We start from the raw sequence: 16975 nt of genomic DNA, 5'->3' as shown, positions 1-16975 counted from the left end.
CTGATTAAATTAACTCACACAACAAGATTCCAGTAGTAGAACACCATGCTTCACCACTTATACCATTATCACAAAACACTGTAGTACTTTCTTCCCATAAATTTTTGTAACCCATATCATTTTCCTTTTACTGTTTGATTCCAGCATATATACCATCTGAGTCTGCCTCAGTAAACCAAAAAGGAAAGAGAATAACATCAAAATAAGTTTGAGAATACTGGTTAGTCTGTGTCAGAGCGTAGCGTGTGTAGAGAAGGTAGCTGAGTATACAATATAAGGACCTGGGCTGCCCATCTGTAGACGCGGATTCGAATCCAACTCGTACTACCTCTCTGTGTCATTAGACCAGCCTCAGCTGGGGAAGTGACTCTTAACTCATCGACTGATGCACTTCATGCTACAAAATCCAGAGATAAACATGGGTACCAACTTACCTCGGGACTATATAGGACTTATTTTGTGAAACACTGTGACCTTAATGGACAACAAAATAACTTAAATATATACAAGAAAAAAAAGGCAGTTTTATAAAAAAAAAACCTATATGGATTTGAATCACGTGCGATTACACCAGACATGCTTGAACCCTCGTGCACATGCGTGAGTTTTTTCACGCGTGTCGGTGACGTCATCCGCCTGTGGGCAGGCTTTGAGTGAGCACTGGTCCAGCCCTCTCAGCTGAAATCCTTTGTCTGAGACGCTGCTGGAGACGGCGCGCATTGCTTTATCAAAATTTTTTCAGGCAACACTACCAGACCAAAATCTCTCAGCCGTTAAATTTTTTTACCGAAAACCAGCTGAATTTATCGAATGGTGTCCACTCAGTTGTGCCTTACAGTTTTGAAAAAATTTTGATCAAACAAAGCAGCAGTCTCTGAGCCATTCCTAAACAATGAAAAAAATCGACGAGAGGGTGGGCCACTCCTCACTCAAAGACTGCCCACAGGCGAATGACGTAACCGACAGGCGTGAAAAAACTCTCGCATGCCCACGAGGGTTCAAGCATGTCTGATGTAATCACACGTGATTAAAATCCATATGGTTTTTGAAAAAAATAATAAGGTCGGATACTTTTCTAATAGACCTCGTATTAATATAGAAATATGGGCAGCATGGGCCCCGCCTGCTGCAGCCTTCACCCACTTTACCTCAATTCGGATGACGGACTGCTTAAAGTTTAGTGCACATAAACAATGTCAAATGTATATGTGTTGTCTTTAATTCTGATGTGTGCCATTATTACAGTAAACAAGTAATAATTGTGAATTAATTGTTGTATCTTGTCTGAGGTAATTGGAGTGTAAACGGAATTTTGTTGTTGTTGCACTCGTGTAATGACAATGACAATAAATCTCATCTGTCATATCAGTCAGTGTGTTTCATTTAGTTGGACACCCTATTCACAAACCTGAAGATCTATTTTTCAATTCAATTTATTTTCATTTATATAGCGCCAAATCACAGAGTTGCCTCAAGGCACTTCACACAAGTAAGCTCTATCCATATCACCCCAATAGAGCGCTTCGCTCTCAGACTGCAGGCTTACTTGTAGTTCCTAGGGTTTGTAAGAGTAGAATGGGAGGCAGAGCCTTCAGCTTTCAGGCTCCTCTCCTGTGGAACCAGCTCCCAATTCAGATCAGGGAGACAGACACCCTCTCTACTTTTAAGATTAGGCTTAAAACTTTCCTTTTCGCTAAAGCTTATAGTTAGGGCTGGATCAGGTGACCCTGAACCATCCCTTAGTTATGCTGCTATAGACGTAGACTGCTGGGGGGTTCCCATGATGCACTGTTTCTTTCTCTTTTTGCTCTGTATGCACCACTCTGCATTTAATCATTAGTGATCGATCTCTGCTCCCCTCCACAGCATGTCTTTTTCCTGGTTCTCTCCCTCAGCCCCAACCAGTCCCAGCAGAAGACTGCCCCTCCCTGAGCCTGGTTCTGCTGGAGGTTTCTTCCTGTTAAAAGGGAGTTTTTCCTTCCCACTGTAGCCAAGTGCTTGCTCACAGGGGGTCGTTTTGACCGTTGGGGTTTTACATCATTATTGTATGGCCTTGCCTTACAATATAAAGCGCCTTGGGGCAACTGTTTGTTGTGATTTGGCGCTATATAAAAAAAAAATTGATTGATTGATTGATATCCTTACTAACCCCCTGAGCAACAGTGGTAAGGAAAAACTCCCTCTGAGGAAGAAACCTCAAGCAGACCAGACTCAAAGGAGTGACCCTCTGCTTGGGCCATGCTACGGACATAAATTACAGAACAATTCACAAAATGAATATACAGGAAATGCTGTTGGTGCACAGGACAGGAGGGTCGAAGAAGATCTGTTTCAATCATTCAACATGTTTACATTTTGATAGAACATTACATGATTATGCTCATTTAAGTTGATTTAACTCAAATCAACCAAGTCCATTCATTTTCGATACCTGCGTATTCCAATTAAGGGTAACTTGGTGGGTGGGGGGCTAACTGGAACCTATCCCAGCAGCCACTTGGTGAGAGATGAGGTATACCCTGGACAGGCCACCAGTTTATTGCAGGGCCAACATACAGTGGGTAAAATAAGTATTTAGCACATCACCATTTTTCTCAGTAAATATATTTCTAAAGGTGCTACTGACATGAGGTTTTCACCCGTTGTCAGTAACAACACATGTAATCCACACATACAAACAAATCAAACCATAGATGTCCATAAATTAAGTTATGTGCAATAATTTAAAATGACAGGCAAAAGTATTGAACACCTGAAGAAAGGGAGGCACAAAAAGACAAGGAAAGCCTAGACACCAGCTGAAATCTATCAGTAAATAGAAAGCAATCCTGCCCCTTGTCAGTGCAAATTAATATCAGCTAGTTCAGTCCCAACTGATGGCCTATAAAAAGTTGTCTCATTGTCACACAAGAAACAACTCATGATGAGTAAAAGCAAAGAGCTTTTTCAAGATTTTTGCAACCTTATTGTTGCAAAACATACTGATGGCACTGGTCAGAGAAGGATTTCTAAACTTCTGAATGTTCTAGTGAGCACTGTTGGAGTCATAATCTGAAAGTGGAAAGAACATTATTTCACCATAAACTGGCTACAACCAGGTGCTCCTTGCAAGATTTCTGACAAAGGAGTGAAAAGAATTATCAGATGAGTTGTTCAAGAACCAAGGATCACTTCAGAAATACCTGGAATTATCAGGTACAATTGTTTCACAGAAACGTAGAACAGAACGTCACGGTGTGGGGCTGTTTGTCAACATACGGTACTGGCAAACTTGATATCACTGAAGGAAAGATGAGTAAAAAAAAAGTACCGATTTTGGATAAAAATTTACCAGGATGATGTTAAGATTAGGAGTTATGGCAGCTAACGGAACCCAGGACTTAGGTAAATAGTGTAGAACCCCAGGATGCAGAGCAGCTCAGACACGAGGGTGAGGATGGATAACAGTTTTACTCAGGTGAGTAACACCAACCCAGAGTTCAGTTGCGGAATAGTCTTGACACTGGTGTGAGAAAACAAAGGAATAATCTTCATAAATGTGTAGACAAAGTCAGGAAATCCTTTTCTTAAAGGTGTGGACCAAGTCAGGAAATCTACTTAAAGAAGTGGATAAAACTCTTAATAAAAGTGAGGAACAAAACCCTTTTCATGGAAGGGGTGTGTCAGACAGAATTCAACTTAGCAAATCTCCTTTCTTTAGGAATGGTGAGTCAATACAGACTGAATCAAAGGTTTAGCTTCTTCATAAAAGTGAGTTTAAACTGAGAACTCTTTCTCCTTAGGTGGAAATCAATGCTGGAGTCTTCTTTAACAACAGACTCTGACTCAGACTCTGTTCAACTGAGGAATGTCTCGTATTTCTTAGTTGTGGAATTCCAACTCATTGACAGGGTTAAATAAAAACAGTCCTTTCTTCTTACCAAAAGGCATGGACTTGGAGACAGGAGTTAACTTAAAAAAAAAAAAAAAAAACTTTCTTGCTTAGTAAATGAGTTCAACTTCAGAGTGCAAAAAAACAGGTTAATACTCCTGTGAGGACATAAAGGGTCACCAGAGGGAAGCAGAGAATGCTAAACACTGAAAGGTGATAGAGGCCAAATGCAGAGAATACTAGACAAGAAAAAGGGTGAAATTGACAAGATGTGATATCAGAGCTGGAAGAGACTGTGAGAAGGAAATGATTAAAAACTACTGAGACAGACAGAAAATGACAGACAAAAGCTGGGATATGCAAAGAATGATAGACCAGAAAACAAGATAAAAGGCTGGGAAATATAATGATAACCTAAAGAGGTGGAAGAAAATAGGAGATCAGAGCAGATAAAAGCTGGTAACAGATGTGAAACAGATGAACAAAGAGGAGACTAGGACCCCAACACTGTTCAACTGTCAGCCCCACTGAGGTCCTTAGTCCGCGTCTCATTAACATAAGATCACTATCCTCAAAATCGTTGTTGATTAATGATCTAATTATTGATCATCACTTAGATATGATTGGGTTATGTGAAACCTGGCTTAAACGTACAGCTCTCCTCCCCTTAAATGAGGCCTGCCCACCAGCATATACATTTAGTCATGTCCCTCGTGATGCGAGCAAGGCGGGGGTGTTGCTCTTATTTATAAATCTAGGTTTAGCTTATTAGCTGTTGGGGGTCACAAATATAACTCGTTTGAGCATCTGATTCTCTACTCTGCTCAGGATATTACGCATTGCCAAGGTCAGGAGAATAAAAATCAGCTGTATTACTTTGTCACTGTATATAGGCCTCCTGGCCCATATTCTGAATTCTGAGATGTATTTGATGTGTTCATCTCTATCTTGTCAACTAGTGTAGATAACATTCTGATCATTTGTGACTTTAACATTCATATAAATAAGCCTTCTGATCCCCTCTGTAAATCATTTATGGAAATTGTGGATGCATTAGGATTTTGGCAATGCATTCGGGACTCGATGCACATTAGTGGAAATGCCCTGGATTTGGTTCTCACATGTGGTATTGCTGTCACGAATATTGACATCATGCCTCTTACATCAGTGGTCTCTGATCACTCACTTATTAAGTTTACAGTTTTGCTGCCGTGTTTAGTGGAACAACAACCTTATATATCACTACGGCAATGCATCAACTCCTCAACTAAGACTGAACTCGAAGCTAGACTGCCTGATGTCTTAAGCAGGGTTCACACGGCAGGATAATTAGGCCGATATCGGACCCGATCTTCCCCTTCCGACAATCTTAAGGACACCCCGACAATCGTGATGATGCTAAAGATAATCTTATCAGATATTCCTCCCATGTGTGGTGTGTTAAGAGCGCGCTGATCTGCAAGGAAGGACGTCAGGGGCGCTCCGATCACAAATCGGGGATATTCAACATGTTGGATTTTTTTGGCCCGATATCGCAGCGTGTGTTGTGTCCTCTGACCACAAACGAGCACGCAGCCTGCTGAATCTGACGTGTAGCCAATCAGAAAGTGAGGTGATGGATGCACGGAGTGGAAAATAAAATCAAAACAGCTGTTCTGACTTACCAGAAAGTCCGGTGGTCGCGCTGTCTCCACTCCTTTAAAGAACGCCTTTTCTTTTTCGTTTTGTGTCGTTGTTTCCCTCTGTTTTAAATAGTCCACAAAGTACCTCAGTTTGTTTACTCTGAAGTCACGTTTAATCTCGAGAGATTTTGTGAGATTTCGTGTCTGAGCTGTAAATGTTTGTGTGTGAAATCTGTTCGTGTGTGGTGTTGTTGTCCTTACCGTGTGGCTGAACACCACACACTGTACAACCAAACCTGTTAGATCCATGATTTTTTATCTTCATGTGTGTGGTCTCTCAGGTTTTGGAAACCTAAAGATAATTTTAAAATCCTGTCATGTGAACCAGGCTTTAGCTTCACATTTGGCAAATACCCAATTAGGAGACAGTCTTGTGGATAGTTTAAACTCAGTGCTCAAAACTACACTCGACATGATTGCACCACCTGTGTTGAAACCGTGCTCCCCCAAAACACAGTCACCTTGGTTCAATGATTACCTGCATGACTTCAAGCATAAGGCTAGAGGTCTAGAACGGAAATGGGGTGGTTCAAAATTAGAAGTATTCCACCTTGCGTGGCGTGATGCTATCTTAGACTATAAGGATGCATTACTGGCTACAAAGCGCACCTATTACTCTGATTTGATCAACAAAAACAAGCATAACTCAAAGTTCTTGTTCGACACGGTGGCAACACTTTACAGCACAAGATTTCCTAGATTACTTTGAGAAGAAAATAGAAGACATTAGGTTAAACATATCCCAGCATGCCTTAACCCAGCTACTACACCCTGCTATTGAGCTGGGCACCATTACTGAGGTATTACCTAGATTTACAGAATTTGATAGTATCTCACTAGGCATGCTGACGAAACTCGTAACGTCAACAAAAAGCACAACCTGTTTATTTGATCCTATGCCAACAAAACTGTTTAAGGACCTGTGGTCCACTCTTGGGCTGACTGTGCTGGAAACATATCATTTTTCTCTAAAATTCTGGAAAAAGTGGTGTCACGGCAGCTCGTAGACTATCTTACTGAGAATAATCTCTTTGAGCCACTGCAGTCTGCTTTTAGAAAATATCATTCCACAGAGACAGCTCTCACTAAATTGTTGAATGATCTTCTGCTTGCAGTGGATTCGGACACCACTAGGGTTCTGTTGCTGTTAGATCTCAGTGCTGCATTTGATACCGTGAATCATCATATTCTACTTGATAGGCTGGATAATCATTTTGGGATAACTGGAAGTGCCCTTGCATGGTTGATGTCATACTTGACCAGTCGTTCTCACTGTGTTTTGTACAGTAACACTACCTCTAACCTTAGTGACATGAAATTTGGGGTTCCACAGGGGTCCGTCTTAGGCCCCCTGCTTTTCTCCTTTTATATAGCACCCCTTGGGCACATATTGCGGTGTTTTAGGATTACCTTTCACTGCTATGCTAGTGATACCCAGTTATACATGCCGATAACTGCTGGTAATCTCATTCACATAAAATCCTTAGTAAATTGCCTTGCATCGGTGAGAAGTTGGATGTCTAGAAACTTCCTACTTTTAAACTCTGATAAGACTGAAATGTTGGTTCTTGGTCTAGTGAGACATCTGCATCAATTTGACCAGTTAAAGCTTAGCCTAGGCTTGTATGTCATACATTACACTGACAAAGTGAGGAACCTTGGGGTAATTTTTGATCCTACATTGTCCTTTGACCTCCACATTAGAAATATTACGACGACTGCTTTCTTCCATCTGCGAAATATAGTGAAGATTTGTCCCATGGCTGATGCTGAGACCCTGATCCATGCGTTTATCTCTTCTAGATTGGACTACTGCAATGTTCTATTTTCTGGTTTACCACAGTCCAGAATTAGTGCTCTCCAAATGGTTAAAAATACTGCAGCCAGAGTTTTGAAACAAAGCAGAAAGTTCAACCACATTACACCCATTTTGGCAGACCCAGATGGAACCCAGGCAAACATGGGGAAAGCATGCAAGCCCCACTTATTCCCCTGACGCCCAGTTTTGTCATCAGAACAGAAAGATGCACAAAATCTCAAATTAGCCTCGTTTCAAGTTTCAAAAGAGATCAGATCAAGCTCTAAAATTATGCTCAGGCACAAAATGGACACTAAAATAAGGCTGAAGTGAGAAATTCACTTTTGTCTCTCAAGCTGTCTATTTATATGGAGAGAACAAATAGACGTAAATGTGTTCACGCTTACCTCAGTACATGGAAATAAACTTTTTAAATGAAAGAATATACAGGCAGTAACTTCTGTTATTTGTAGAAGTCACTCTCACTGATAATCAACTCGTGGACTTAGTGGAGAGCAGTGCTCCCAGTGGGCGAGGAGGCTGAGGGAAGTAGCTGGTTTGCCTAATTAGTAGCAGCAAGAAGCGGATTACTCTGTAGATTTTAACTTGTCCCACAGGCTTACGTTGTATGACTATTTAGCCCTTGACGGTGTTAGCACACTAACACACTACTCAAGTTATCCTTTTAATTTACTTTACTTTTTGCTAATAGTAAAAAGTAAAGTAATGCACAAATATTAGAACATATCTCATGTATTCAGCAACCAGGAGGTAGTGATGACATCATCAAAAACAAGAAAATGGATTTTATCTCTGAGAAAAAAGTAATGTATTATTGTTATTACCACTACTACCCCTAACCCTAAATTGAACTTAAGCCTAAGACATTTTTCTGAATGTTAAATGCAAAACACGATTTGCATACACACAATGCACAAAATGTCACACAGCTTTTTGTACAATATAAGAAACAAATCATGAGAATACATTGCAATACTGGGCTGATGATTATGGCTTTTGTGAATATTTTAACCCAAAAACATCTAAAAATAGAGCCAGGTTAAAAAAAAACCCAGAGTTCCTGTACAGTAAAAAATAAAATAAAATTGCAGTGATCAGCTACCTCAGTTTTGTTTTATTTTGTCTTCACCAACGAAGTTGGAGGAGGTTATGTTTTTGCCCCGGATTGTTTCATATACCCACAATTTTTCATATATCGTTGTGAAATTTTTACAGAGGATTCATATCCTGATAGGCATGAACTGATTCAATTTTCAAGGTCATACGTCAAAGTCAGGAAAAATCTTGGAAAATCCGTATCCTTTAACATTAAACGAGTTTTCAAAAGTTCATATCGCTGTCAAAAAACATCAATTTCTTGTACATTTGAGAGCGTTATGTTGGATGGTATTCTTTATCGACTGACAAAGTTTGATCCAGTGTCACCAACTGAACAGTGCCCCCTAAAAATTGGCCTTCACTGCACAGATGTGCTGCTGCTGCGCCTACTTCATTTCAGAGCATCAGTAGTGACCCACAGATTGTCACCTCGTTTCTGCTTAAAACTGCCTTGTTTCTGCATAAAACTGACTTTAAAATGATTTAAAGAAAAAGAAAAGTTAACATAATTTATGATTGGGTTGGTAGATTATGATATTGAGAGCCCATATGAAAAATTGTAGGCATGTGTGAATATTTATGTTAAAGGTATGAGCATTTTTTTATGGCTGGTCTAAAGCCACCAGCAGGCTGCCATGCTGTCTGCTATAACAGTGATGTGTGACATTACATGGGCACAGAGGTTCACAACTCCGCCATTGTCGCTCTTCAGTATAGAAGGGGCAAAGCACATAAGCTACAATCAACATCCCGGATCCCGAATCAGTATCGGGTTCTGATAATGACGTAATTCGTGGATTGGAATTTCCCGAGCCAACCTGGATTTTCCAATACTGGAGAGAAACCATGTCTGTGAAACCAGTCTCGTGCTACCTGTTCTCTGTTCTCTGCTGTTTACTGCTGAACGGGAGGAGAGGAGGGGGAGGTTTCTGCACTGAAGGCGAGCTGTTTCTTCTGCGCACCACAACCAAGAGTTTCAAGCCTCTGGTAACAGCAAATTTCCACCCGGATCTGGGGTTCAAATGGTCTGTGCCGCCGAGCAATGAACTGAATTGTTACTGAAAAATCAGCCGCTTCAACGTCCCAAGGCTGTGAAATGCTTTAACAGCAGCTCAGTGCACATCTGAGGAGGACAGCTGAACGGAGATTCAATTTCTCTCCACTGAATGGAGTAAAAAAAACACCAAAATCCTTCAGTCTTTACCCAGAGTACTCGCATGAGTGCCGCTGATGATACATTTAGAAATTTAGTTTATTTTACAGTTGAAAGGCTTTGTGTTTGCTCAGCAGGAAAACGGGAGGGAGAGAGAGAGAGTGAGGGAGGGGGATGTAGCTTTCTGTGCCCATTCTATGTCACAGCAGTTCCGCAAGCAATCTGGGTTTTTTTCTGATTGGTTAAAATTGTGTCAGTGGCGGCATTTATGAAATCGTTGATGATGGATGAATTCTGCTTAAATGCACTTACTAACTTAATAACTTTCGGAGGCATATATTTCAGTTGTAAGAGCTCCTTATTTTCATTGATACACATCAGTTGTTAGTTTATAGCACAGTCTATCTTCCCAGCTATATTTTGTCAGTGGGTTTTCTTTTCCTTTAAGAGGTTTTACTTTGTCATCTGATGGTTAAGAAACATATTATTCCCTTTGATCGCTTTGGGTATAGAGAGTCAGACTCAGATGCATGTGCAGTGAAGGCAGGGTGGACCAATTTTTAGGGAGGACTGTTCGGTCAGTGACAGCAGCTCTGATCCAGATTACAGGTTTTGTGGCCACTGAAAACCCCATTTAATGTATATTTTACATTATATCTTAATCAAACATGTCCTAATCACTCTCATATTTGAAAGTGAGGTGCAGACTGGCACTCACTGTCGCCTGACAAAGTTTGATCCAGATCTGACCCAGATTGTGAATTTTGTGGACATTTTAATTTAATATTGGGAAACCCATTTGTGTACATTTTGCATTATATCTCAGTCAAAAGTGCCTCAATAAGTCTCATTTTTCTGTTATGGATTTACTTACACCACCAAAATTGGATGGAGGTGCCAATTTCATGCCTGTTTGTCTAACAGTCAGAAACCAAGTCCTAAAAAGCAATGACAAATTGAGCATAGCAGAGATAACCAGTGTTCTGTGAAAATTGCCTGAAAAAGAATTCAGAAAGTGAAAAAGTTGAAAAACCTGACAACACTACAAAAGAAACTTTGATTCAGGTGCATGAACAAAATACATACTCCTGACATTTGATGACATCTAATTTAGCTTATGAAAAGACACTTCTAACAGGACTTTGACCTTGAAATTTTTTTCAAGGTAAAAATTTGGGGAATTGGAAACTAGTGTTGGTGGAGGTTTGTATTCTACGAGCGTGGTGCTCTACTATTTGTTTTGTTTTGTTTTTTGCTGTTTTTATAACTTATTCAGGTTTATATTACCAAATCCAAAAAGTTGCTATAAGAATTTTGTTTTATGAAACTGATATGTTGAATTTTTCAGGGCCTATGACTATCAGCGTGTGCCAGCATCACTGTCCCCATCACCTCTGGATACCAGCGTGGCCAAGAGATCACGTTCCTCCTCCTACTCCACGGGCCACAGACGCAGCCGAGACAGAATCCACTCCAAAAACTCCAGACCTCACTCCACTACATCAGCCAAGTGTGAGTAACGTACAAGAGGGCCTGTGAATGAAATATCTATCTATCTATCTATCTATCTATCTATCTATCTATCTATCTATCTATCTATCTATCTATCTATCTATCTATCTATCTATCTATCTATCTATCTACTGTATGTGTGTGTGTGTGTGTGTATATATATATATATATATATATATATATATATATATATGTATATGTTGTGTGACCCGCTGAAGAGGAGGTACTGCTGGCCCACCACCACCAGAGGGCGCCCTGTCTGGAGTGCGGGCTCCAGGCACCAGAGGGCGCTGCCGCCTCACAGGAGCAGCCAGGGTGACAGCTGTCACCCATCACCTGAGACGAGACAGCTGATATCAATCAACAGGGAGGTATATCAGCAGGACGGCATCTCCACCTCATTGCCGAGATATCGCTCTACCAAGGAGGTAACGTATCCAGCCAAACAGATCATCTTTTGACCATTAAATACTTTTTGCCTTTACACAGAAAGAGAAAAGACAGCAGGAGACTGTATTTTGGATAAGTACTCACATTCCTGCACTCACCTGTATTTTCCTGACAAGAGGTGGAGGTGGTGTTTCCACCCTGTGTGTTGCTGGGTGCAGCCGCACCCACACCTGACTGTTTCTGTTCCTTGCCAGCAGTACCGGATCCGATGAGCGGAGGCAGTGGCCACCTGGGGTTCGGGACTTGGCGGCTCCAGTATCCCCGGGGTTCGGTGGCAGAGAAAATGGGGTGGTTCCGGTTCGACTCGGACAGACGTCTCCTATCGTCGAGCCTGCCCACACGACACCTTTGGAATTCGGTTACTGCTGTATTTGTAATCTGTTGTGTTTGTTGTGTGAGTTCACAACAGTAAAACTTTGTGATTTGACTTTCTCCATTGTCCGTTCATTTGCGCCCCCTGTTGTGGGTCTGTGTTCCTACACTTTCCCAACACGATATCTCGGCCAACGTCATGGATCCCGAGGGGTGTCAACCGGCTGTTGAACGGCCAATGGAAGAACAGGACGCGCAGGCGTCCGCAGGAGGGGTAATCGGTGAGTTGCAGCGGATCCTCACCGCTTTCACGACTCGGTTAGATTTAATGACCGAGCAGAATGTCCTCCTGAACCGCAGGGTGGAGGCTCTCGCCGCGCAGGTGGAAGTGCGCCCTCCGGGCGCCGCTGCGGCTCTCCCTCCCGTAGACCCTGTGCGTAACATTGACGTTCCACTGGTCGTTCAACGACCCCTCCCACCTTCCCCGGAAGCATACATAAGCCCCCCAGAGCCGTACGGAGGCTGTGTGGAGACGTGCGCGGATTTCCTTATGCAGTGTTCGCTCGTCTTCGCACAGCGTCCAGTTATGTACGCGACTGATGCTTGCAAGGTAGCTTATGTAATAAACCTGCTTCGCAGCGAGGAACGCGCTTGGGCTACAGCGCTCTGGGAGCAAAAGTCATGGCTCCTTCAGACATATGATGGGTTTGTGAGGGAGTTCAGAACCGTGTTCGATCACCCCAATAGAGGAGAAACCGCTTCAACTGTGCTACTGTCGATGAGACAAGGGCGTCGGAGCGCAGCTGCCTATGCAGTCAACTTCCGCATCGCGGCTGCGAGGTCCGGCTGGAATAGCGCTGCCCTCCGCGCCGCCTTTGTAAACGGACTGTCATTGGTTCTTAAGGAGCACCTGGTGGCTAAGGACGAACCGCGGGATTTAGACGGGCTCATCGATCTTGTCATACGGTTAGACAACCGGTTAGAAGAACGTCGGCGGGAACGAGACGAAGGGCGTGGCCGGGCACGCTCCGTCCCTCTCCCTTCCGGTTCCGACCGCGCTCCGCCTTCCCCACGCTCCACGGCCCCTGCGCTCCGTGGGGCCACAGCTCCCCCTGCTGACGAAGCTATGGACACGAGTAGGGCAACATTTAGGGCGCCAGACGCACAGAGGAGACGGGCCCACGGAGCTTGTTTTGTTTGTGGTGCGATAGAGCACCATATGAGGGACTGCCCCGAGCGGTTCAACTCCAACGCCCCGCCCCTAGAGACTGGGCTAGGGGTGGGCCGAGACATTCACGTGGGACACACCCACATTGCCACACGACTCCCCGTCACGATCCTTTATGAGGACTCAACCCTGAAGGCCCCAGCACTGGTGGACACGGGCTCTGAGGGGAATCTGTTGGACAGCAGATGGGCCAGGGAGATAGGGCTCCCTCTGGTGGCGCTTACCTCGCCTGTACAGGTTCGGGCACTAGATGGCTCCCTACTCCCTCTGATCACGCATAAAACACCACCTGTAACTCTGGTGGTGTCAGGAAATCACCGGGAGGTGATCGAGTTTTTTGTGACTCAGGCCACCTCCCGTGTGGTTTTAGGATTTCCCTGGATGTTGAAGCACAATCCCCGGATTGATTGGCCGTCCGGGGTAGTGGTTCAGTGGAGCGAGACCTGCCATCGGGTGTGTCTAGGTTCCTCGGTTCCTCCCGGCTCCCGAGCTAAGGAGGAGGTCAGAGTCCCGCCCAATCTGGGGACGGTGCTGGTGGAGTACCACGACCTTGTCGACGTGTTCAGCAAGGATCTGGCTCTCACTCTTCCCCCCCACCGTCCGTATGATTGTGCCATTGATTTGGTTCCGGGCAGTGAGTTCCCATCCAGTAGGCTGTACAACCTCTCACGGCCTGAGCGCGAATCAATGGAGACCTACATCCGGGACTCGTTAGCTGCCGGGTTGATCCGGAATTCCACCTCCCCGATGGGCGCAGGTTTCTTTTTTGTGGGCAAAAAAGATGGCGGACTTCGTCCATGCATTGATTATAGGGGGTTGAACGAGATCACGGTTCGCAACCGATACTCGTTGCCCCTGTTGGATTCAGTGTTCACACCCCTGCATGGAGCCCAGATTTTCACCAAGCTCGATCTTAGAAATGCGTACCACCTGGTTCGGATCCGGAAGGGAGACGAGTGGAAGACGGCATTTAACACCCCCTTAGGTCACTTTGAGTACCTGGTCATGCCGTTCGGTCTCACAAACGCTCCTGCGACTTTCCAAGCGTTGGTTAACGATGTCTTGCGGGATTTCCTGCACCGGTTCGTCTTCGTATACCTAGACGATATACTCATCTTTTGTCCGGACCCTGAGACCCATGTCCAGCATGTACGTCAGGTCCTGCAGCGGTTGTTGGAGAACCGGCTGTTTGTGAAGGGCGAGAAGTGTGAGTTCCACCGCACGTCTTTGTCCTTCTTGGGGTTCATCATCTCCTCCAACTCCGTCGCTCCTGATCCGGCCAAGGTTGCGGCGGTGAGAGACTGGCCCCAACCCACAAGCCGTAGGAAGTTGCAACAGTTCCTAGGCTTTGCTAATTTCTACAGGAGGTTCATTAAGGGCTACAGTCAGGTAGTTAGCCCCCTGACAGCCCTGACCTCACCAAAAGTCCCCTTCACCTGGTCAGATCGTTGCGAAGCCGCGTTCAAGGAGTTGAAACAGCGCTTCTCGTCTGCACCTGTTCTGGTGCAGCCCGATCCTAGTCGCCAGTTAGTGGTTGAAGTGGACGCCTCGGACTCAGGGATAGGAGCCGTGCTGTCCCAGAGCGGGAAGACCGATAAGGTCCTTCACCCGTGTGCCTATTTTTCCCGCAGGTTGACCCCAGCTGAACGGAACTATGACGTCGGCAATCGAGAGCTCCTTGCGGTGAAAGAGGCTCTTGAGGAGTGGAGACATCTGTTGGAGGGAACATCCGTGCCATTCACGGTTTTCACTGACCACCGGAACCTGGAGTATATCAGGACCGCCAAGCGGCTGAATCCCAGGCAAGCCCGCTGGTCACTGTTCTTCGGCCGTTTTGACTTCCGGATCACCTACCGTCCCGGGACCAAAAATCAAAGATCGGATGCCTTGTCCCGGGTACATGAAGATGAGGTCAAAACGGAGTCGTCGGATCCCCCGGATCCCATCATCCCGGAGTCCGCTATCGTGGCCGCCCTCACCTGGGACGTGGAGAAGACCGTCCGGGAGGCCCTGACACGAGACCCGGACCCCGGAACCGGACCGAAGAACAAACTCTACGTCCCACCAGAAGCCAGGGCTGCAGTTCTGGACTTCTGTCACGGTTCTAAGCTCTCCTGTCATCCTGGGGTGCGAAGAACCGTGGCAGTCGTCCGGCAGCGCTTCTGGTGGGCGTCCCTGGAGGCCGACGTCCGGGGTTACATCCAGGCCTGTACCACCTGCGCCAGGGGCAAGGCCGACCACCGCAAGACATCGGGATTGCTACAGCCGCTGCCCGTGCCTCATCGCCCCTGGTCTCACATCGGCCTGGATTTTGTCATGGGCCTCCCGCCGTCCCAGGGAAACACCGTCATCCTCACGATAGTGGACCGATTCTCCAAGGCGGCCCACTTCGTGGCCCTCCCGAAGCTACCAACGGCCCAGGAGACAGCGGACCTCCTGGTCCACCACGTCGTCCGTCTGCATGGGATACCATCAGACATCGTCTCCGATCGCGGTCCCCAGTTCTCCTCGCACGTCTGGAGGAGCTTCTGCCGGGAACTGGGGGCCACGGTCAGTCTCTCGTCCGGGTATCACCCCCAGACCAACGGGCAAGCAGAACGGGCCAACCAAGAGATGGAGCAGACCCTACGTTGTGTGACAGCCGCGCACCCGACGGCCTGGAGTACCCACCTGGCCTGGATCAAGTACGCCCACAACAGTCAAGTATCATCAGCCACCGGCCTCTCCCCTTTTGAGGTGTGTTTGGGGTATCAGCCCCCGTTGTTTCCGGTGGTCGAGGGAGAGGTCGGTGTGCCCTCGGTCCAGGCCCACCTACGGAAGTGCCGTCGGGTGTGGCGTGCCGCCCGTTCTGCTTTGTTGAAGGCCCGGACGAGGGCGAAGAACCATGCAGACCGGCGGCGGACCCCGGCTCCTACGTATCGTCCTGGGCAGGAAGTGTGGTTGTCCACCAAGGACATTCCCCTACAAGTGGACTCCCCAAAACTACAGGAACGATACATTGGTCCGTTTAAAATTCTCAAGGTCATCAATCCCGCCGCAGTGAGGCTTCAGCTTCCGGCCTCACTGCGGATCCATCCAGTGTTCCATGTTTCCAGAATCAAACCTCATCACACCTCACCCCTCTGCACTCCGGGTCCGGCACCACCTCCTGCCCGGATCATCGACGGCGAGCCGGCTTGGACTGTACGCCGGCTCCTGGACGTCCGACGGATGGGCCGGGGTTTGCAGTATCTGGTGGACTGGGAAGGGTACGGCCCCGAAGAGCGCTCCTGGGTGAAGAGGAGCTTCATCCTGGACCCGGCCCTCCTGGCCGACTTCTACCGTCGCCACCCGGACAAGCCTGGTCGTGCGCCAGGAGGCGCCCGTTGAGGGGGGGGGTCCTGTTGTGTGGGCCGCTGAAGAGGAGGTACTGCTGGCCCACCACCACCAGAGGGCGCCCTGTCTGGAGTGCGGGCTCCAGGCACCAGAGGGCGCTGCCGCCTCACAGGAGCAGCCAGGGTGACAGCTGTCACCCATCACCTGAGACGAGACAGCTGATATCAATCAACAGGGAGGTATATCAGCAGGACGGCATCTCCACCTCATTGCCGAGATATCGCTCTACCAAGGAGGTAACGTATCCAGTCAAACAGATCATCTTTTGACCATTAAATACTTTTTGCCTTTACACAGAAAGAGAAAAGACAGCAGGAGACTGTATTTTGGATAAGTACTCACATTCCTGCACTCACCTGTATTTTCCTGACAAGAGGTGGAGGTGGTGTTTCCACCCTGTGTGTTGCTGGGTGCAGCCGCACCCACACCTGACTGTTTCTGTTCCTTGCCAGCAGTACCGGATCCGACGAGCGGA

General features: G+C 46.1%; 1 protein-coding gene across 2 annotated transcripts in view; it reads left to right on the top strand.

The window, feature by feature from the left end:
* Window positions 1-16975, top strand: part of LOC117527099 (heterogeneous nuclear ribonucleoprotein C-like) — a 174619-nt gene that overhangs the window by 143733 nt on the left and 13911 nt on the right. For both annotated transcript variants that reach the window (XM_034189282.1, XM_034189277.1), the window contains one exon: window positions 10972-11135. In XM_034189282.1, the coding sequence (XP_034045173.1) occupies window positions 10972-11135 (164 nt within the window). The remainder of the gene's footprint in view (window positions 1-10971; window positions 11136-16975) is intronic.

Source organism: Thalassophryne amazonica, chromosome 2 (assembly GCF_902500255.1).
Source record: "Thalassophryne amazonica chromosome 2, fThaAma1.1, whole genome shotgun sequence".
Classification (NCBI taxonomy): domain Eukaryota; kingdom Metazoa; phylum Chordata; class Actinopteri; order Batrachoidiformes; family Batrachoididae; genus Thalassophryne; species Thalassophryne amazonica.
This window is presented reverse-complemented; position numbering and strand designations above follow the sequence as displayed.